Source organism: Somniosus microcephalus, chromosome 11, assembly GCF_052327205.1.
Source record: "Somniosus microcephalus isolate GS21.2 chromosome 11, FLI_Smic_1.0, whole genome shotgun sequence".
Lineage (NCBI taxonomy): Eukaryota > Metazoa > Chordata > Chondrichthyes > Squaliformes > Somniosidae > Somniosus > Somniosus microcephalus.
The window spans coordinates 108977773-109001230 of NC_140997.1; the positions used below are offsets into that span (position 1 = coordinate 108977773).

At 45.3% G+C, this 23458-nt stretch overlaps 1 protein-coding gene across 3 annotated transcripts in view; it reads left to right on the top strand.

The window, feature by feature from the left end:
* The window catches only part of LOC147110821 (nuclear receptor subfamily 2 group C member 2-like), a 132862-nt gene extending 110432 nt beyond the window's left edge, over nt 1–22430 (top strand). For all 3 annotated transcript variants that reach the window (XM_086001181.1, XM_086001179.1, XM_086001180.1), the window contains 3 exons: nt 1960–2097; nt 11554–11790; nt 22269–22430. In XM_086001181.1, the coding sequence (XP_085857307.1) occupies nt 2026–2097; nt 11554–11790; nt 22269–22415 (456 nt within the window). In that variant the 5' untranslated portion in view covers nt 1960–2025 and the 3' untranslated portion in view covers nt 22416–22430. The remainder of the gene's footprint in view (nt 1–1959; nt 2098–11553; nt 11791–22268) is intronic.
* Nucleotides 22431–23458: the final 1028 nt, after the last annotated feature.

Here is a 23458-nt window from a genome sequence, read left to right on the forward strand (position 1 = left end):
GGCACCTTATCAAATGCCTTTTGGAAATCCAAATACACCACAGCCACTGGCTCACCTTGATCCACTCTGCTCGTACATCCTCAAAAAACTCTAATAAATTTGTCAAACACGATTTCCCTTTCATAAAACCATGTTGACTCTGCTTGATTGTCTTATGATTTTCTAAATGTCCTGCTATTACCTCCTTAATAATGGATTCCAGCATTTTCCCAATGACAGATGTTAGGTTAACCGGCCTATAGTTTCCTGCTTTCTGTCTCCCTCCTTTCTTGAATAGGGGCGTTACATTTGCGGTTGTCCAATCCGCTGGGACCTTTCCAGAGTCTAGGGAATTTTGGAAGATCACAACCAATGTATCCACTAGCTCTGCAACCACCTCTTTTAAGACCCTAGGATACAGGCCATCAGGTCCAGGGGACTTGTCAGCTTTTAGTCCCATTAGTTTGCCTAGCACATTTTCCTCTAGTGATAGTGATTGTTTTAAGTTCCTCCCTCCCTTTTGCCCCTATTATTGGGATGCTTTTACTGTCTCCTACTGTGAAGACAGATACAAAATATTTGTTCAAAGTCTGCCACTTCCTTGCTTCCCATTATTAAACCCCCAGTCTCATCCTCTGAGGGACCAATGTTTACATTAGCTACCCTCTTCCTTTTTATATACTTGTAGAAGCTCTTACTGTCTGTTTTTACATTTCTTGCTAGTTTACTCTCATAATCTATTTCCTCCCTCTTTATAACATTTTTAGTCATCCTTTGCTGGTTTCTAAAAATTTCCCAGGGGCCACAGCCTCAGGATAAAGGGTAGGCCATTCAGGACTGAGATGAGAAGACATTTCTTCACACAGAGGCTGGTGAATCTTTGGAATTCTCTACCCCAGAGGGTTGAGGAGGCTCAGTCATTGGGTATATTCAAAACAGAAGTCGATAGATTTCTGACTAGTAAGGGCATCAAGGGATATGGCGATAAGGCCGGTGAATGGAATTGAGACAGAAGATCAGCCATGATCTCATTGAATGGCGAAGCAGGTTTGAAGGGCCGAATGGCCTACTCCTGCTCCTACTTCTTATGTTCTTAGTATCACCCGTGCATGCTGAAGTTTCTGTTGGGATAGTATCACCTGTGTATGCTGGCGTTTCTGTTGGTGCAGTATCACCTGTGTGTGCTGGCATTTCTGTTGGGATAGTATCACCTGTGTGTGCTGGATTTCTGTTGGGATAGTGTCACCTGTGTGTGCTGGAGTTTCTGTTGGGAAAGTATCAGCTGTGTGTGCTGGAGTTTCTGTTGGTGCAGTATCACCTGTGTTTGTGGAGTGTCTGTTGGGATAGTATCACCTGTGTTTGCTGGATTTCTGTTGGGATAGTGTCACCTGTGTGTGCTGGAGTTTCTGTTGGGATAGAATCACCTGTGTTTGCTGGAGTTTCTGTTGGGATAGTATCACGTGTGTGCTGGAGTTTTTGTTGGGATAGTATCTGCTGTGTGTGCTGGAGTTCCTTTTGGGATAGTATCACCTGTGTGTGCTGGAATTTCTGTTGGGAAAGTATCAGCTGTGTGTGCTGGAGTTTCTGTTGGGATAGTATCAGCTGTGTGTGCTGGAGTTTCTGTTGGGATAGTATCAGCTGTGTGTGCTGGAGTTTCTGTTGGGAAAGTATCAGCTGTGTGTGCTGGAGTTTCTGTTGGGAAAGTATCCCCTGTGTGTGCTGGAGTCTCTGTTGGGATACTATCACTGTTGGATGCTGGAGTGTTTTTAATCTTCAAAGTTAAATTCCCCATGTGCCTTGGAAAATGAAATTCAACTGTGAAATCTGTGAACATGGAGTAACTAATGAAATACTTTCCAGATTATCCCAAGAGGATTTTGAATTGGGTGTTTTTGAATTATTTTGTGCACCATTTAATGTAAAAATGACACCACAATCCTGATGGCCTTAATGTGTTCATTTTACATTATTTTATTCTAGACCACACAAGTTCATGCTCAAGTCACTAGTACAGTGGTACAGGCCACACTGCCAGGATCATCAGTGATGACCAGTCCCTCCCAGAGAATCCAGATAATCTCCACAGACTCTCCTGTATCCTCCCCTCAAAGGATCCAGGTACGTTGCAGCATAACCGATGATTGCACCCATTCCGAAGCTTGACAGAATGTGTAGAGAATATTAGGTCTGTTTCTGGGTAACCAGGTTAATTGTGTCGATATTTGCACAGCAGCTTTATCCTTGGGGGCCCCCCTATTTAAAAATCAAACTGATATGTGAATAAGTTGAAGACAGGTTGAATTTTCCTTGTGTCAATTGCTGCTAATATTTGGAAGTACTAATCAATGACTTACGGCATTACACACAGGAAGCTGGAACAAGTGCAGCACTGAGGTCAAGCAGGGTATGGGTTGAGGGAAGGAAGCAAATGTGCAATAGGTGATTAATTTAATGCCAAACACACTAATTGCCTTGAATTCATTTCTCAACCCAGTTTCAACCCAAGGTGCCTTTTTAAGTGAAGGATTACTAACTCGACTACACCTGCAAGATGTTACTCCCTGATCTCAGCTGATGGAAAACTGTTCTTAATGTTGGGATCCGTGAGATGCTCGAGCCTGTGAGTGTCCGGCTGCTGACTGCAACACCTTAGCTGCTGCTGCTGCAGGGAGGCCCAGCTGGCTTTCACAGAAATCACAGAAACCTCACAGTACAGATAGAGGCCATTTCGGCCCATCGAGCCTGCACCGACACATATCCCACCCGATCCCCGTAACCCCTACACCAACACATATCCCACCCTATCCCCGTAACCCCACGTATTTAATCCCCCTAACACTAAGGGTCAATTTTTATCATAGCCAATCAACCTAACCCCGCACATCTTTGGACTTTCTGGGCTTTCTGGCACCATTCTGGATATTGTTTGAGGGAGTGGTGAGGGAGCAGACAAGCTAACATCCTGAGAGAGGGCAGCTCCCATAGTGTCATTGCTGGTGTTCGGCATTTCAGCGGTTTTGCGGGAGAGCAGACTGCAGAAGATGAGTGACGCTTTGAAAGCCCCTGTCCATCTGAACCATCAATCTGTCCGCGCGATCCACCAATCACTCTCTGTATCCATCCAGGACAAAGCAGCCTGCTTGATTGGCACCCCATCCACCACCTTCAACATTCACTCCCTCCACCACCGGTGTACCGTGGCTACAGTGTGTACCATCTACAAGATGCACTGCAGCAACTCACCAAGGCTTCTCCGACAGCACCTCCCAAACCCGTGACCTCTTCCACCTTGAAGGACAAGGGCAGCAGGTGCATGGGAACACCACCACCTCCAAGTTCCCCTCCAAGTGACACACCATCTTGACTTGGAAGTTGTTGTGTATTTACCTTTAAGAGAATAACTGGTCTCAGACTGCAGTACCGGCAGTGACCACCCCTGTATAAAAGGCGCTAGAAAGCCTCTGTTGTTTAGATTCGTTATGGACTTCCACCAGTAAACATCTGTTGTTTTCACTCCTGCTAGTCCGTGTCTAAATCATTCACGGACTTAGCACTGGCGACGAGTAAAGAAACGTACTTACCTGCAACTCAGCAGCAGCTCGGACGACGTTGTTGAAGGTCGGAGCCAGAAAAAAAAAAGAGGCCATTGAAACTCGAGAAACGGGCATCGACCGTCAATCATCGGGTTCAAGGCTTTGCAGGAGCGACTTTCCAGAGCCAGGCTGGGTTCCTCGGTCCGTGGTTTCCCAGCTAATCGGGCTGGTGGCAGGTAGTGCTCTGATCCTTCCTGGGCTGCGGCGGGCTGAAGCTCGATCGGGTGGCCTTTCAACGGGGCCGGGCAGCGAGTCGGGAAGCAAGGAGAGAGAGAGAGGGTGGAGCACACAGGGCGCGGCCGGTGTTTCAAAGCTGGGCAGCGTTCGGACCTCAGAAGAGGGAGGGAAGTGTCCCACAGGGTCCGCTCCACGACGGGAAGATAATAAAAGAAAACGAATTAATATTTAACGCGCAGGAAACCGTGGAAAGCAGCGCTAACAACAGCGGGGAAGAAGACAAAGCGTGGGAGGTGCCATTTTGTTAAATCGGGGAAGAAGGCAAAGCACGGGAGATGCCATTTTAGATTTGCATGATGCCGAAGACTGGCTGTATCACTGCTTTTGATAATACATTAGAGGACTGGACCACGTATGTGGAAAGAGTCAAGGTATATTTCGAGGCAAATGAAATAGCGGAGGGGAAAAAGGCATCAATATTGCTAAACGTAATGGGCGCTAGAACGTACGGCCTATTGTGGGATCTGATTACTCCAGCCAAACCGAAGGCGAAGAGTTTTAATGAAATTGTTGCTGTTCTACAGGAGCACTTAAACCCTGCACCGCTGTTGATAGCAGAAAGATTTAAATTCCACAGGAGAACTCAGCACAAAGATGAGAGCAATGCTGAGTATCTTACGGAACTATGCAAGCTATCAAAGCACTGCCAGTTCAGAGCAGGACTGGCAGATACCCTACGGGCCAAATTTGTCTGTGGACTCCTGAGTGAAGGAACACAGAAGAAGTTACTCGCAGAAAAAGAGCTGACGCTAGATAAGGCTTTCAGCGTGGCAGTATCGTATGAAGCAGCAGCCAGGGGAGCTGCAGAAATTCAACAAAAACCACAGGAATACGGCACCCACGAAATGACACGGGGATTTGCAAAATGTTATCGCTGCGGCAGAACTAACCATGACCAGAAGGACTGCTGGTCCAAAGACAAAATATGCAGACAATGCGGGAAGATTGGACACATTGCACGAGTTTGTAGGTCTGGGAAGAAGACCAGCGACAACAAAAAGGCTACTAAGGAACCGTACAAGAAAGTACAAAAGATGACGGACAGTAGTTCCGAAAACCAGATGAGCGATAGTGAATCCGAGAACAGGAGATTAAGCTGTCTCAAACTTCACAATGTAATCGCAAAAGAGGATCACCGAACCATTTGGGTCACCCTCACGATAGCAGGGTCCCAAGTTAAAATGGAATTGGATACAGGATCAGCGCTAACCGTCATGAATCGACGAGACTATGAGCGGCTATTTTCACACATACCCTTGAGAGAGACATCCATCGTCTTGACGACGTATACGGGGCAAAAAGTATACCCCAGAGGAAAAATAAGGGTGCCTGTCGAATACAATGGCAAGACAATACGGAAATTGTATCTCTACATACTGCCAAATGGTGGACCACCGTTATTGGGACGGGAATGGATCAGGAAGATAAACTTAGATTGGCATTCCATTCATGCAATGACGGTGGACGGTAAAAAAGATGAAGACGTCACTCCTGGACGATTGTCAACAATCTTAGCTAACGCCAAAGAGGTATTTCAACAAGAACTGGGCACGCTTAAAGGCGTAACCGCCTCGTTAAAAATAGAAGAGAATGCAGTTCCCAAGTTTTTCAAAGCGAGACCGGTACCATATGCAATTCGTCCAGCTGTCGAGGCAGAGCTGGAGAATCTGGAGAAGGCGGGCGTGTTGTCTAAGGTCGACTGGAGCGAGTGGGCGACACCCATCATTCATGTCATGAAGAAAACGTTAAGCAATAAGTCCGGAGAGCCAAGGAAGATTCGCATCTGTGGGGATTTCAAGGTAACGGTGAACCCTGTCCTTCACACAGTACAATATCCTCTTCCAAGGATAGAAGACATCTTCGCCTCACTGTCTGGAGGGAAGCGTTTTACAAAAATTAACCTAGCACAAGCATATTTGCAGATGGAGGTTGAAGAGTCCTCTAGGAAGTATCTCACGATAAACACTCACAAAGGCCTTTACCAGTATCATCGATTGGTATTCGGAGTAGCATCGGCTCCGGCGATATGGCAAAGAGCGATGGAACAAGTCCTGCAAGGGATTCCGGGGACTCAGTGTTACTTGGACGACATCCTTGTAACAGGTGAAGATGACAGTGAACACCTTAACAACCTAGAACAGGTGCTCACTAGACTACGGGAACATGGGCTGCGAGCCAACCGCCCCAAGTGCGAATTTTTTAAGAAACAGATATCTTATTGTGGCCACGTGATTGATGAAGAGGGGTTACATAAGTCCCCTGACAAAATTGAAGTGGTTGTTAAGGCCCCAGCGCCTGAAAATGTGTCGCAACTGAGGTCATTCCTCGGGTTGGTGAATTACTATCATAAGTTTTTGCCGAATTTGTCGACAATTCTGCATCCACTGAACGCCCTGCTACGAACGGGGGTAGCATGGAAATGGAGTGATGATTGTAAACGTGCTTTTCAGAAGAGTAAGGACTTAATCACTTCGAAGGAAGTATTGGCTCACTACAACCCAGCACTGCCAATCAGGCTGGCGTGTGATGCGTCTCCCTACGGCATTGGGGCGGTACTGTCACATAAATTCCTTGATGGTTTGGAGAGGCCGATAGCTTTTGCGTCACGCTCGTTAACTTCTGCCGAGCGTAACTATGCCCAGATTGACAGAGAGGCCCTCAGCCTAGTGTGGGGGGTGAAGAAGTTCAATCGCTATCTGCACGGTCAAAAATTTACTCTGCTAACCGATCATCAACCTCTTGTCTCCATTTTCAACCCTCAGAAGGGCGTACCGATAATGACAGCACAACGGCTGCAGAGATGGTCCCTTTTCCTAGGGGCACACCAATATGACATCGAGTACAGGGGAACTAAACAGCATGGAAATGCTGATGGATTGTCACGTCTACCGTTGCCGACGGTGGAAGAAGACCTTGCAGTGGATCCAATGGAGTTATTCCACTCGACCATAGTCGAATGTCTCCCTGTGACGAATGCAAACATAGAAAAGGAAACACGGGATGACCCGACACTGCTGCCAGCATTTTCGTCAAGAAGAGAACAGCTGTCAGTGTGCAGAGGAACCTTGATGTGTGGATCCAGAGTAGTAATTCCACCTAAGTTGACGAATAGAGTGCTCAATGAGCTTCATGAGGGTTATCTGGGTGGGGTAAAAATGAAGAGCTTAGCCAGAGCGTTTGTGTGGTGGCCGGGAATCGATAGAGAAATCGAAGAGATGACCAAGAGCTGTGCAGGATGCCAGAAGGTCCAAAACCCCCCACCACAAGCTCCTCTGCATCCATGGGAGTGGCCCTCATCTCCATGGCAAAGGGTGCACATTGATTTTGCTGGTCCCTTCATGGACTCGATGTTTTTAATTGCGGTGGATGCACATTCAAAGTGGCCAGAGGTAATAAAAATGTCCTCAACCACCACGGAAAAAACTATCGCAGTTTTACGAACCATATTCGCCAGGAATGGGCTGCCTGAACAGATTTGCTCTGACAATGGACCACAGTTTGTGTCTGAAGAGTTCCGGAGGTTCTTAAAGAACAATGGTGTAAACATTACACATCTGCGCATATCATCCAGCCACTAATGGATTGGCCGAGAGGTTTGTCCAAACATTCAAGAAGGCTATCAAGGCAATGTGTAATGAAGATATACCCCTACAACACAAGGTGGACAACTTCTTGTTTGCCTACCGGAATGCGACACATGCGGTTACCAACCAAACTCCAGCCATGATGTTCTTCAATCGAAGACTACGATGCCGCTTGGATTTGGTTAAGCCAAACGTCCGAAGAGATGTGGAGAACAGGCAGTTTCAGAATATGAATGAAAGGCCGACCAGGAGTTTTAAGATAGGTCAACCAGTTTTGGCCCGGGACTACCGCACTGAGAAATGGCAGCCAGGAACGATTTGTACACAACAAGGACCTCTCATGTATACCGTGGACGTTGGGGAGAGCATTGTAAGATGCCATGCTGACCAGATTGTAGAGTCACTGGAAAATGTCAACTCCACACCACGATCTGATACACCTGGTAATGAAATCGACGTTCCAATTGCAGCTACCGCAGAACTGGTAATATTGGAAGCAGATGAACCAAACAACGACATTGATTCCGACTCAACATTGCCAGAAGAACCTGATACTCCAAAGAGGCGTTATCCAGACAGAATTAGGAAGCCTCCTCAAAGACTGAACTTATAATTGTTTAAACTTAACCAATGTATCTAGCAACAGTAATTGTGATTGTAATTCATTATCATTAGTTGTTAAATGAATGTTATGTACTGTTTATCTAAAAGGGGAGGAATTGTAGTGTATGTACCTTTAAGAGAATAACTGGTCTCAGACTGCAGTACCGGCAGTGACCACCCCTGTATAAAAGGCGCTAGAGAGCCTCTGTTGTTTAGATTCGTTATGGACTTCCACCAGTAAACATCTGTTGTTTTCACTCCTGCTAGTCCGTGTCTAAATCATTCACGGACTTAACAGAAGTATATCGCCGATCCTTCATTATCACAGGGTCAAAATCCTGGAACTCCCTCCCTAACTGCACTGTGGGAGTACCATTACCACACGGACTGCAGCGGTTCAAGAAGGTGGCTCCTCACCACCTTCTGAAGGGCAATTAGGGATGGGCAATAAATTCTGGCCTTGCTAGCAATGCCCATATTCCAAGAATTAATATTTTTAAAAAAGCTCATCCTCACAGATAGCAAAGTCCAGGATCATGTAAAGGTAAGGGAGGAGTGGAAATTGGAAGCAGAATTAATTAAATTCTCTAGATCAGGGTGCAAACAGGAAGCGAGTCATCAATGTAACAGAGAAAGAGGTCAGGGAGGGTGCCTGAACCCAGATACGTTGCTTGTATGGGCATCGATGGGACATGCTTATGTAATTAGTAATTCTGTGGCTGTTGGCCAGCACCATTGTGTCGAAACTGCTGTTGCAAGCAAGTGACCATTGATTATTACAGCAGTTATTCAGTCTAAGGGCTGATATCCTGTGTATCTTTTTGAAGCATTGTTTGAATTTTTTTTATTCATTCATGGGATGTGGGCATGCCGGCAAGGCCAGCATTTATTGCCCATCCCTAATTGCCCTTGAGAAGTTGGTGGTGAGCCGCCGCCTTGAATAAAGAGCTTGCTAGGCCATTTCAGAGGGCATTTAAGAGTCAACCACATTGCTGTGGGTCTGGAGTCACATATAGGCCAGACCGGGTAAGGACGGCAGATTTCCTTCCCTAAAGACATTAGTGAACCAGATGTTTTTTTATGATAATCTGGTAGTTTCAGGGTCACCATTACTGATACTAATTTTTTGTTGAATTTAATTGAATTCCCTAGCTGCCAGGGTGGGATTTAGTCCAGGCCTCTGGATTGCTAGTCCAGTAACATAACCACTATGCTACCGTACCAAAGGTTATGAGAGCCAGAGTATGTCTGTCTTTCTAACACATATTCACAGGTTTTGAACAGGTTGTTCAAGTTATTTGGCACAGTTCAATGTATCAGGTCATCGTGGGGCAGTGGTTTTGATTGATAGCTGTGTCTGGGATGGAGATCTAGGTCAGACTTGTGAGTAGGGGAGGGCTAATGATTCCTTGTAGTTTTGATGGACATCTGTGGCCAGGAGATTCCAATTACGGGATTATATTGGGCTACCTGTGCGTAGCTAAGTTGGCCTGTATTAGAAAAACTGAACTATTTAAGAATGTAACATAAGAACAGAAGAAATAGGAACAGGAGTAGGCCATTCGGCCCTTCGAGCCTGTTCCGCCATTCAATAAGTTCATGGTTGATCTTTTATCTCAGCTCCACTTTCCTGCACTAGCCCTATATCCCTTGACTCGCTTAGTATAAGGGATCAGCCATTTACGACTGAGATGAGGAGAAATGTCTTCACTCAGAGGGTGGTGAATCTTTGGAATTCTCTACCCCAGAGGGCTGTGGAGGCTCAGTTGTTAAGTATATTCAAGACAGAGATCGATAGATTTTTGAATATTAAGGGAATCAAGGGATATGGAGATAGTGCAGGAAAGTGGAGATGAGGTAAAAGATCAGCCATGATCTTATTACAGGGAACTTTCGATTTACCGGCATCTAAATAACCGGAAATCTCGGTTAACCGGCAAAATTCAGGAGTTGGTTTTACTTCATATTGACTTGCGTTCCTCCATCTGTTGCTGTGCAAGGGTGTGGCTGCAGCTGTTGCTAAGCTACAGAGATGCTTGCAACTTGTGGCCATTGTTCTGAACTTGTTGCTAAGCAACAGGGTTTGTTGCTTTATACGGAGCTATCAGCTCCCCGTATCTTTTACTATAGCATTCAGTTATCCGGAATTTTTGATGAACTGGCACCACGTCGGTCCCGTCCATGCCGGATAAAAAAAAGTTTCCTGCAAATGGCGGAGCAGGCTCGAGGGGCCAAATGGCTGATTTCTGCTCCTATTTCTTATATTCTTATGTATCCAAAAATCTAACAATCTCAGTCTTGAATATACTCAACGACTGAGCCTCCACAATCCTCTGGGGTAGAGAATTCCAAAGAGTCACAACCCTTTCGACTGAAGAAATTTCTCCTCATCTCAGTCCTTAATGGCCGATCCCTTATTCTGAGTCTGACACTCCTGGTTCTAGGCTCCCCAGCCAGGAGAAACATCCTCCCAGCATCCACCCTGTCAAACCCTGTATGAATTTTTAATGTTTCAATGAGATCACCTCTCATTCTTCTAAACTCTAGAGAATATATGCCCAGTCTACTCAATCTGTCCTCATAGGACAATCCCCCCATCCCAGGAATCAGTCTGGTGAACCTTTGTTGCATTCCCTCTATGGCAAGTATATCCTTCCTTAGGTAAGGAGACCAAAACTGTACACAATACTCCAGGTGTGGTCTCACCAGGGCCCTGTATAATTGCAGTAAGATGTCTTTACTCTTATACTCAAATCCTCTTGTAATGAAGGTCAACATACCATTTGCTTTCCTAATTGATTGCTGTATCAGCATGTTAACTTTGACTTTGTAATAGTGTTTCGCCATGTAAAAAGCGAACAACTGTTTTGAGAGATCAGTGTATGTTGATATATTGCTCAAGAGATTAATTTGTTGTTTCTGATATATTAAGGAGAATAGTAAAGTTTGTAATGACTGTAAATAAGCTTTTTGTACTGAGTGCCGTTCATTTACCTGATTAATGATAAATAAACTGTCTGTTGGATGATAGGCTGAGCCTCGGCCTGGTCCGGTGCAATGTTCCATTAAGCGCGGCCACGCAACGCTCCAGGGGTCCCGTGCAGCCGCTGAGCTGGCTTTTAACTTGAAAAAAACACGCATGCATGAACTTCTGAATGGGCCGCACACGGCTCAAGAAAAATGACAGGGGACATTGGTCCAGTGTATGTCACTTGTCTATAGTAGGCAATGAGCATCATGTGGCAGCACAGTGTACAATGATAAGTGTGCTCTGGGCCTAGATACTGGGCAGGTAAAGGTCCATTCAGCTCCTATGGGGTGCAAGGTCCACGCTGGGAGTGCTCAGTGACACTCTACCTGAATAGAACATCCAACATAAACCCCAAGAATGTAACAGTGTCCAACAAAATTAGTTGAAAAAGGTTGCACTATTTTGAAGAAGTAGAAGGTTTTTCATTTCCGGATTGTAGGCTCCAGCTGTGGGACTCCTGCCCGACATTAAAACTGAATCTTTCATGTTCCTGATTGTAGAAAGTTGCCAACTTTATTTTTTTCAGATTGTAACTGATCAACAAACCAGGCAGAAAATACAGATAGTGACAGCCTTAGACCCAGCTACATCCTCCAAACAGTTTATCTTGGCCACTCCAGATGGCAGAGGTGCAGGGAAGTTGATATTGGCTGGTGGAGACAGCCCAGTCCAAGGAAAACTTCTTCTGACAACGCCTGAAAGCTCCAATCCGAAGAAACTCATTCTCACCACGACAGATGGCATTGTACCCCAAAGATTTCAGGTAAATAACAGATGCAACACACTGTTCCACGTTGCATAAATCATGTTCTTTGAGTTACTGGGGTAGAAATTCATCTTGGATGGTAGTGCAAATCAGGCGGTACAGTATCGGCCTCCCGTTATATTCCCCACTTCAATAGGATAATTACTGTTACTGAGGGAAGATTGGATCATAGAAAGAAACCCTAGATGGAGAGAAACAGAAGAGGACACTGGGAGAATTAGAAAGAGCAGGCAGAGAGAGAAAACTCTCTGTTAAATAGAAGATGGTCACTGTAGGGGGGGCATCTTTTCCATGGTTTACAGTAATTTACCTTCCTTTACCTGGTTTATGGTAATTTACCTGGTCAAGCAGCCTTTTGCCACTGCACCTCTGACCAATCCCAAACAGCGGTTTTGAATCGCTAAACCCCACCTTCCAGTTCTGACTGGAGGGCTTATAATTAATGATATATTAAAAACGGACAACTGGTCTGGATGTGAGAAAATCACCTTTTATTACACTAAAGAAAACTACACCACATGATTTTAGTAATCACTGTACAATTGCTTAAGTGGGGGAAGACACGGCAAAAATGAGGGATAAATGGCTACAATGTTAATTAAACAATCTTAGCAATTTCCCTTAAATTACCACCCCCCTTTAACTCCTTACTAGATTGCCTTGCTGAGGAGTCAGAAACCTGCTCACCTGGGGTCCAAGGAAGTAAGAGAGACTATACCACACGAACACAATAATTACAGTGCAATTGCTTAAATGGGGCAAGACAGATGGCAAAAATGAGGGATAAATGGCTACAATGTTAATTAAACAATCTTAGCAATTTCCCTTAAATTACCACCCCCATTTTACTCCTTACTAGCTTGCCTTGCTGAGGAGTCAGAAACCTGCTCACCTGTGGTCCAAGGAAGTAAGAGAGAGATAGCTTCTCAGGAGCTATCTTTATATCCTGCCAGCTCCTGCTGTTTTGCGCTGAAAGGGTCTGTGTGCGAAATTCGCGCCCAAAAGTTCGAATATACAAGAGAAAGACCATGATTGGCTGACTCAAATGGCCTTGGAGTGGTTTGAATGTGTCTGCATTCTGGGGCTAAAATGTTCCTGCCCACATCCGGAGCTCCCTGGGCTGAACAAAAGGGAGTAATGGGTGATTCAAAAACTCATCCATACTGATCTGTCCCCTAGCAAAGTATTTTCTGTAGTTTTGATGTGTCTCATTGTGTGTGTAAGGGGTTTTCAATGGGCTGGATTGCTGTGCAAACAGAGCCCTTTGTTCTGCGATTTAGAGTAACCACAGCTAATCCTTTATGTCAATAAGGCAGCAGTATCAATTTCAATTTCAATTTTATTGGTCACATAACTAAATACAAGAAGTGTAATCTAGTCAGTGAAATGCTTTTTTCTTGACGAGCCGAGAGCACCAAGCAGCAAGAATACTTAGCTGCCTGGTATGCACGGAGCTCGCAAGGACGGCAGCCATCTTCATCGATGCCATCACAAAAAAACACATACCGACATATACATGCATACATACTTTAAATATAAATAAAGCAGACATAAAATAAATAACAGACATAAAAAAGACAGCACATAAAATGAACAAGCAATAATGTAAAAAAAGTAATTTCTACAGTAATTAATTATCAATCGATCATCTCTGCAGTTTCTATAAACAAACATCTTGTACTACAGGGTGATTGACAGGTCTGACTGCCACTGCTTGATCCTCCCACTTACACAGACACTTCGAGCTGCTTCTCTTTTGTCTTTTGGCCATGCCTTTCTGACGGCCATTTTCAAACCTCTGCAATATACACAGTTCGAAACTCAAAGGTACCATTTTAATCTTAAAGTCCTGATGTTGAGACAATTCAAATCACACAATTCTTCGTCCATGATGTGGACCAATATTTTCCGATCTTCAGGGATTTAGGGGATTTTTGTGAACGCCTACACACTAATAAATCCAATTGGGAATTCAGGAGAAACGTCTTCACCCAGAGAGTGGTGAGAATGTGGAACTCGCTACCACAGGGAGTAGTTGAAGCGAACAGCATAGATACATTTAAAGGGAAGCTAGATAAGCGGATGAGGGAAAAAGGAATAGAAGGACATGCTGATAGGATTAGATGAAGTAAGGTGGGAGGAGGCTGGCGTGGAGCATTGACTGGATGGGCAGAATGGCCTGTTTCTGTGCTGTAGATTCTACGGAATAGAACTGAACATCAAGTGAGGAATATAACAGGTGGCTGAAGCGAGACCATCTGTTTACTGCTATTGACCAGACCAAGTTCTATTACGGTGTGTCAGAAGTCATTCTATGAGGCCTGAAGTCACGTAGCGCTGAATTATCTAATCATTCGCATTTAGTTTTAGCTCTAATTCACACATTGCTGTGTAATTTGTATTTGTTTATTCAGGTCATTGGATAATTCCTTTTTTTGTGCAGAGTGTTTATTTATTAGGAGCAGACATCAAAACATGGGCTGCTCTCAATTAATCTCCATTTCCACAAAAATAGTTTACATGGAATAATTTCCTACCCAGTGTATATTATAAATAATAGCTCAGTTACTGCTCACCTGGCTGGTTTCATTACATCTTTGATGAGTTTTGCTTTCTCAGGAACAAGCCATGTGATTTGAACTGTAGTGCTACTGTATCAAAGTATGTTATAAGGGCTAGCCTGCCTGGTATATTTGTAACCCAGGCCGGGGCCTGATCAGCACAAGATCATTGAGAATGATGGCCTCGTTCAACCCTTCTTAATGCATCCATCAAGACAAACCTTACATTCTTCCCATTGAAGCATCCAATTGTTTCTTAAATGGTACCAGAGTATTTGCCTCCACTGTTCTATCTGTGAGTCCATTCTACACATTGATCACACTCTGCAAGAACAAGAACCTCCTGATATTAGTCCTAAATTTACGTTTTAATAGGATGATCCTGTGTCCCCTTGTCTTACTCTCGCAATTTAATTTAAAGTGATGTTCCAGATTTACCGATCCATCCTTACATCTGTTGTGGCTCTGTAAGAACCCTGACCTTGGAGTCAGAAGGTCGTGGGTTCAAGTCCCACTCCAGAGACTTAAGCACATAATCCAGGCTGACACTCCAGTGCAGTACTGAGGGAGTGCTGCACTCTCGGAGCTGCCATCTTGTAGTCCCTTTGGACTGTCATTTCAATTGTTCGGCGCTGACACCATATTGGCAACAGGTATAACTTTTGTTCAGCTGCAAACAAGAATCAATACATTACAATGTTTAAGCAGCAGTTTACAAGGCACAATTGAGAATGATATTACCAGTTGTCCCTTGGGTAGAAACGTCCCCCGCACCTTCTGCAGTCTGTCATCGTTCCCTCAGCTCAATCCTCTACACTGAGAGAAGCTCAAACCCCCTCGGTTATACCCCAAAAAATGGAACTGCGGCAAAATTCATCCAATCATGTATCTCCCAATACTCCCCCATTCTGCCCAATCATAGGGTCGGCACGTACATGTCCAGGCCCAGATACTGTCTTGTGAGCCCTCATCTCTGTTCTTAGACTCAGTACAAGCTTCCTTTGTTTTTGCAGTTACTGGATCATCCTGTTGACCTTGAAACTAATAACTATTCTAACTGTAAAGAAATCCTAACCTAAATTACTAATTCTAATAAAGGAGAAATAAAACTATAACCTAGCAAACTTAATATTAAACCACAATCTAGCAAAGCTTAATACTGAAAAATATTAAAAGGGGATTATATTTGATTATATTTCAACAAATAACAAATGTTCTTTAGTACGCATGACCACAGCTAGGGAGGAATAAAAGATAACGATGTAGACAGCTTCAGGTCTCAAACTGGGCATCTCTCCCTTAGTTTGCAATAACAGAATACTGGTGACCATCAGTCATCCTGCACCTGCAGCCAGTTAGTTTTAAAGCCTAAAAGCTGTTTATTTCGCAGAATTGTAGTTCCAGCCAAAGCTTTAGTTATTTAATCCTTTTGGCCCTAGTCCCTCTAAATACCCACCAAAACCTATATTCTTGCAGTTGTTCAGATGCAACGTTAAACCGAGGCCCCGTCTGCTCTCTCAGGTGGATGTAAAAGATCCCATGGCACAATTTTGAAGAAGAGCAGGGGAGTTCTTCTGGTGTACTGGGCAAGATTTATCCCTCAACCAACAGCTAAAAACAGATTATCTAGTCATGCGGTTTGTGGGACCTTGACTGCTGCATTTCCTACATTACAACAATGAATGCAGTTCAAAAGTACTTCAAATTGGCTGTGAAGCACTTTGGGACGTCCTGAAGTGGTGAAAGGCGCTATAGAAATGCAAGTCTTTTGTTAAGTCTGTGTGTTATATTGAGAATTACTACACAGACCACAAGAGTAAACTTTAACAGGTCTTTACTGGTTGAAGGTCAGGGCGGAACTGCCCAATAAATCATTACACAGCACTTTTCTACCGGTGTGGTCACCGCCGGCATTACAGTATACAGCAGCCAAGACAAAGTAGTGCAACCCTTAAAATAGTTCTCTTAAAGGTGGAACGGTTACACAATAGTTCTCTTAAAGGTGGAACGGTTACATACACTACAATCCTCCCTTTTTAGCTTAAACGTATATATTCCCCATTAAACATAATATCATAACATATATACACGACTTCATGTAAAAACAGTTCACAGATTCAGTCTCTGAGGCGGCGCCTCCTGCGCCTCCTGACTCGGTCCGGATAACGCCTCGGTGGTGTAGTAGTTTCTTGTTGCTGGGGTGACTCATCTAATAGTCCTTCACTGGACTTAACAGCTTGAACTTTCGTAACTGCAGAACCAGCATTGCTGACTTCTAAAGGCTCGAGTACCTTGGGAAGTTTTTCTACTTCCAGCCTGATTTGGCTCAGTTCGGAGGGATCACGTGCGTGACAGCTCAAAGTAGCAGACTGCTTCTCTTCCACTGTAATGTTCCGTAGTTCTTTGACTACCTTTGACGGAGGCTCTTTAATAGTCAGCCTCGCCTCAGATTTTGATTTCCCTGCGATAAACTGTAGCAAGCCGGTCATCTTACAAGTTGTTTGTTTCAGAGTGAGACGATGAATAGTGCCACAATGCTCAATGTCCACATCTTCAGAAGCATGAAGAATTTCACCATTTAGTATCCATTTTGGAGGCTTCACGTTCGCAACTGAAAGCTCACACTCGAGAATGGCGTCACTTGGCTCTGTCACTTCCACATCACATATGGGTTTAATGATGGCAATTGATTGCTCTTCTACATATAACTTTGCTGTGCTTTGGTCATCTATGGCATCGCACATGTAGTTGCCTTCATCTTCAAAAGCGACATTATTAATAACGAGCTTCCTGTACACATCTTCACTCACAATCTCATATTTATTACTGGGATGAATCTCTTTGTCTTTGTAATACCACTTGACAGCAGCATTTGGCCTGGAAACCTTGCATTCGAGAATGACACGCTGTTTCTCCAGGCCAATCTTCTCTCTTAAGGGTTTCACAATTTTAACTGGCAATTCTTTAATTCAAAGCAAAGCTCTGGAAGTAGCGCTTTCAGCAACAACTTGATCTCTGCAGCATCTTCAGTTTTTGCCTCTGCCACCACTTCCCCGAGTGGCTTATTACTGCTGACACTGCTCACAAAAGGGTGCTCTTTCTTCTTAGCTTTCAACTGATCGATGAATTTGACATATTCCCTTTCTTGCTCAGCTTTGATTCGTTTGGCCTCATCGCGCAGACGGTTTGTGTGTTCCTGTTCCATTTTCTCAATCAGCTGCTTCTGTTGTCTTTCCAGATTCTCCCACTCTGTGTCAAAGAACTTTTTCTTTGCATTCATCTCTTGCTCAAAACGGCGAATCATTTGTTCTAATTGCTGTTGTAATTTGAAATTGAGTTGAGTTCGAGCCCGGTGTTCCTCAGAAATGTGCATGTCTGTAGACTGGACAGACTCAGAATTCTCTGTCAAACTATGTTGTTGTTGTTCAGTGGAATTCTGTTCTGATACTTTGTTCTCTCCTGAAGCATTTATGCTCTCCTTCGTTTTTCCATCATTAGATTGCAAGTCCATTTTAGACTTGTCTTTTGCACCTGGGCTGATCTTACCATCATCAGTTCCAGAGTCTGAGCTGATCCTGGGTAGGCGGCAATCTTCCTCGCCGTCAAAGAAACTGCACGGCTCGAGTCTTCCCTCGCGATCGGATGTGATGACAGTTCTGGTGAAGTTGTAGTAGTATTCCATATCCTCGTCAGAAGACGTGCTTGGATCATCGGCTCCGTCTACCTGCCCTTGAGTTGACTGCTCTCCTCTTTTCTTCCCCAAAGGATCTCGGTAGAATGGAAAATCCTCTTCACCATATGACTTGCCACCATAAAAGGGAGTCAACCCAAAAAATGTAGTTGAGTGGGCCCGGGCACTGCATCGGGGGTACCTCAGAAATCACAGAAACCCCACAGTGCAGATAGAGGCCATTTCGGCCCATCGAGCCTGCACCGACACATATCCCACCCGATCCCTGTAACCCCTACACCAACACCAACACATATCCCACCCTATCCTCGTAACCCCACGTATTTAGTCCCCCTAACACTAAGGGTCAATTTATCATAGCCAATCAACCTAACCTGCACATTTTTGGACTTTGGGAGGAAACCGGAGCACCCGGAGGAAACCCACGCAAACACGGGGAGAATGTGCAAACTCCACACAGACAGTCACCCGAGGCCGGATTCGAACCCGGGTCCCTGGCGCTGTGAGGCAACAGTGCTAACCACTATGCCACCGTGCTGCCTTTTGTTTGAATCATTATCCTGGGCTTTGTTCCCGTCACCATCCTCCTGTGAAGTCTGGTTTCCGCACTGCAGCACGTGCTTCTGAAACAGGTTTTTCACCCTTTGTTTGTAGACTTTGTTGCACGTTGGACACCTCAGGACTTCCCGCTCATTTTCTGGACTTTCCGTCATTGCTTTTAGGGGGTGCCAGTCCATATTTATTTTCCTGATCCACTCCCGTCCCAGAAGTGGTGGACCTCCCTCAGGTAGTACATATATGTCCATTCCTTGGTGCTCTTTGCCCTTGTGTCTCACCTTGACTTTTATCCTTCCGATGGGGTATACTCTTTGCCCCGTGTATGTCTTTAATACTATCTCCGTATCCCGTAGGGGAATATGTGTGAATAACCTTTTGTAATCTTGCTTATTCATGACCGTCAATGCCGATCCGGTGTCCAATTCCATCTTCACTTGGACTCCCGCTATCTGCAGGGTGACCCAGATAGTTTGTCGGTCAGCTTCCTTACTCACATTGTGAATTCTCAGACTACCCAGTTCCTTGCTGTTGGAGTCTGAATCCGAATTCTGTTCATCCGAACTCTTCTCAGCCACCTTGTGTACCTTGCTGCACATTTCCTGCGGTGACTTTTTGTTGCTGGTCTTCTTTCCTGACCGGCATACTTTAGCTATGTGACCAAGCTTGCCACATTTTCTACATTCCTGGTTTTTAAACCAGCATTGGTTCTGATCGTGTGTTGTCTTCCCACAACGATAACATTTCGTTGTACCCAAAGCCATTTGATCTACGCTGAGTACCGCTGCCTCCAAACTGACAGTATTTCGCTAGCTTACGCAGTTCAATCAAGTACTCCGCGTTGCTTTCCTCTTTCAGTTGCGTTCTCGCATAAAATTTTAATCGTTCCGCTAACATCAGCGGTGTGGGGTTCAAATGATCCTTCAGGACAGCAACAATATTAGCGAAAGTCTGATCCGCCGGTTTAGCTGGTGATAGAAGATGCTTCAATAGCCCGTATGTCTTCGCACCCATTGAGTTTAGTAAGGTTAATGCTTTATCTTCATTTGATATTTTATTTGCCTTACAATATATCTCTATGCGTTCTACATACGTGGCCCAATCTTCAACATCGGGATCGAAATCGTTGATGTTACCACGCTTAGGCATCCTCGCGATCTTCTTGAGAAACAAAAGAATTATTTTTTTTTTTTTTCCCTTTTACAAAATGGCAGTTTCCCGCGCTTGTCTTCTTCCCCCGCCTCCGAAAATGGCGGCTTCCCGCGTTTGCCTTTCTCCCCCGCTGGCTGTAATGGCGATTGCGGATTTGCTGCGTTCGCCCTCCCCCAGCGGTTTTCAAATCGTGCCTCCCAGCCCCTCTCGCAGTCCGGTCCTTTCCCCCCCGGCTGCGGCTGAGTTCTCCGCGTTTTTTTTTTTTTTTTTCTCCCGCGCCTTACGCTGATCCGGTCGCTGCACCTCATGGCCTCGGTAGCTGCCCGGCCTTTTTCACCGGTCGCGGTCGAGCTCTCTCTCGACGCTGTTGCGTCTCCCAGCCCGCTATTTTCTCCCGCGCCTTACGCTGTCCCGGTCGCTGCGCCTCGCGGCCTCGGTAGCTGCCCGGCCTTTTTCACCGGTCGCGGTCGAGCTCCCTCTCGACGCTGTTGCGTCTCCCAGCCCGCTTGTAGCCCGGTCTCTCACACCGGCTGCGTTCCCGCTTGTAGCCCGGTCTCTCACACCGGCTGCGTTTGTATTCACCGCGGCTTCCGTGCCTTACGCTGCCCCAGTCTCAGCGCCTCTGGCCCCGACTTCTGTCCGGCTCTTTTCCCCGGCCGTGTCGAGTTCTCCGCCCTTATCTCCTCTGTTCTTCCCTCCCCTATTTCACAGCCAATGTGGCCGCCTTGCTGCTCGTCGCTGATCGGCTTACCCACCACCGTGATAGAAGGGATGATCACTGCCTGTTGCTGATGGAAGGCTTCGTGTCCGAATTCTTCCTATGCTCTGCAGACCCGAGTCTTCTCTCAGCAGAATGATGAGGGCGGATGCCTCTTCTCGACGCCCGTTAAGTGCCTTGGATGCATCTCTGCCGCAGGGTAAGATCGTGATCGTCGCCACTGTTAAGTCTGTGTGTTATATTGAGAATTACAACACAGACCACAAGAGTAAACTTTAACAGGTCTTTACTGGTTGAAGGTCAGGGCGGAACTGCCCAATAAATCATTACACAGCACTTATATACCGGTGTGGTCACTGCCGGCATTACAGTATACAGCAGCCAAGACAAAGTAGTGCAACCCTTAAAATAGTTCTCTTAAAGGTGGAACGGTTACACAATAGTTCTCTTAAAGGTGGAACGGTTACATACACTACATCTTTCTTTCTTTACGATCAACAGTCACACACCTCCGTTCAGGCTGAAAAACCCAACTTTCTCCAGTCTTTCCTTACAACTCAGAGCCCTGACAATGAAAATCAGCATTGTGACTCTTCTCCACAGTGTCTCCAGTGTTTGAAGGGTCTACCAGACCAGAATTTCAGGTGCGGTCTGACCAGAGCACTGTGCAGTTTGATCATGACTTCCTCGGACTTGTATTGAACTGTTTTGGATGTTGGGCAGTAAAGGTGGGCTGTGGGTCACTGGACACACAAGGTCAAGGAGTGACTGGTCCTGTCAAACATGAAAGGGTATCGAGTGTAGACCCATGAAATTTGTAATACTCACCTTCCATTCCCAGTTGTGCCAAAGCTGAGGTTATCGGGCTACCAAATGAAAGGACCCCAAATCCCCCCAAACTGCCACACTCGAGCAGGAAACCCTCCCCGTTCAGCTAAGCCCATGGACCTTTCTCCAGTGCTGCCAAAGTCCAGCATTGCCACATTGCCCACTCCCAAGCCAGCTACCTACCTCCAGTTGGTGCATCTTTAAAACTGCTGAGAAATGAAAATTAAATTAAGGAATATATGTCAAGACCTGTCATTTACAGTTTTCACAGAATAATGGACAAAGTTGTAGAATTAAATCCCCAAAGCACCAGTAAAGATTCTAGAATATATAAATGGTAATATATTCGATAGATTCACTGGCTGTAAATCAGAGGCCCTGATGTTATCCCCTAGAGGGCATAAATGGTGACACCATTAACTCACCAGGAGCAGCCTCACAGCAGATATGCTGCTATATGTTGTTCTGGAATTATTAGTGGCTCCTTTTCTTGGACACTTTATTCATTAAACCCAATCCTTTTGTGCAAAGCTGGCTACTAACCACCTGGTCTAAATTTCTGTTTCCTCGCATTATTGCAACACATCACACAGAAACCTGCAGTCCACAAGTGAACCAAGTCGGGTTATCATGTTAGTGATACCTCGATCTCCAAGAAGCCTTCCAGGTGGGGTCTCTGTTGAAGCTAAAGTTTCATACCTCAAAGGTTGGCTAAGGGTGACTCTTGCCCCTTATTAGAGTCCTCTATTTTAGAATGAGTGCCTCATGAGATATTAGTCTTAAATCATATACAAGTCCTTGGATAGCTCAAGAGATTAAAACTAACTGAAATTCAAAAGGGAGAGACTGTAGTCAGAGCCTCTGCTTTCTCCTCTCTGGCTTCCTTCAGTAGCCTAGGGTGCAGCCATCAGGGCTCAGTGACACATCCTGCCTCCTGGTTACTAATATTCTGACTGCACTCTTTTTCCAGATTGTGACAGATGCGGCTGCAGTAGAACGTCTGTTAGTAAAATCAGAGGCGCAACGGACACAGCCAGTGGAATATTGTGTGGTGTGTGGAGACAAAGCATCAGGTAAACAACGACTGGAGTCTGATCTGACCGTATTCTCAGTGTAAACCCGACCGTATTCTCAGCGTAAACCCGACCGTATTCTCAGCGTAAACCCCACCGTATTCTCAGTGTAAACCCGACCGTATTCTCAGTGTAAACCCTACCGTACTCTCAGTGTAAACCCCACCGTATTTTCAGTGTAAACCCCACCGTATTCTCAGTGTAAACCCCACCGTATTTTCAGTGTAAACCCCACCGTATTCTCAGTGTAAACCCGACCGTATTCTCAGTGTAAACCCCACCGTATTCTCAGTGTAAACCCCACCGTATTCTCAGTGTAAACCCCACCGTATTCTCAGTGTAAACCCGACCGTATTCTCAGTGTAAACCCCACCGTATTCTCAGTGTAAACCCGACCGTATTCTCAGTGTAAACCCGACCGTATTCTCAGTGTAAACCCGACCGTATTCTCAGTGGAAACCCGAATGTATTCTCAGGGTATACCCGAGCATAATCTCAGTGTAAACCTGACCGTATTCTCAGTGTAAACCCGACCGTATTCTCAGTGGAAACCCGAATGTATTCTCAGTGTAAACCCGACCGTATTCTCAGTGGAAACCCGAATGTATTCTCAGGGTATACCCGAGCATAATCTCAGTGTAAACCTGACCGTATACTCAGTGTAAACCTGACCGTATTCTCAGTGTAAACCCGACCGTATTCTCAGTGTAAACCTGACCGTATTCTCAGTGTAAACCCGACCGTATTCTGAGGGTAAACCCGACCGTATTCTCAGTGTAAACCTGACTGTATTCTCAGTGTAAACCTGACTGTATTCTCAGTGTAAACCTGACAGTATTCTCAGTGTAAACCCGACCGTATTCTCAGTGTAAACCCGACCGTATTCTGAGGGTAAACCCGAGCATAATCTCAGTGTAAACCTGACCGTATTCTCAGTGTAAACCCGACCGTATTCTCAGTGTAAACCTGACCGTATTCTCAGTGTAAACCCGACCGTATTCTGAGGGTAAACCCGAGCATAATCTGTGTAAACCTGACCGTATTCTCAGTGTAAACCCGACCGTATTCTCAGTGTAAACCCGACCGT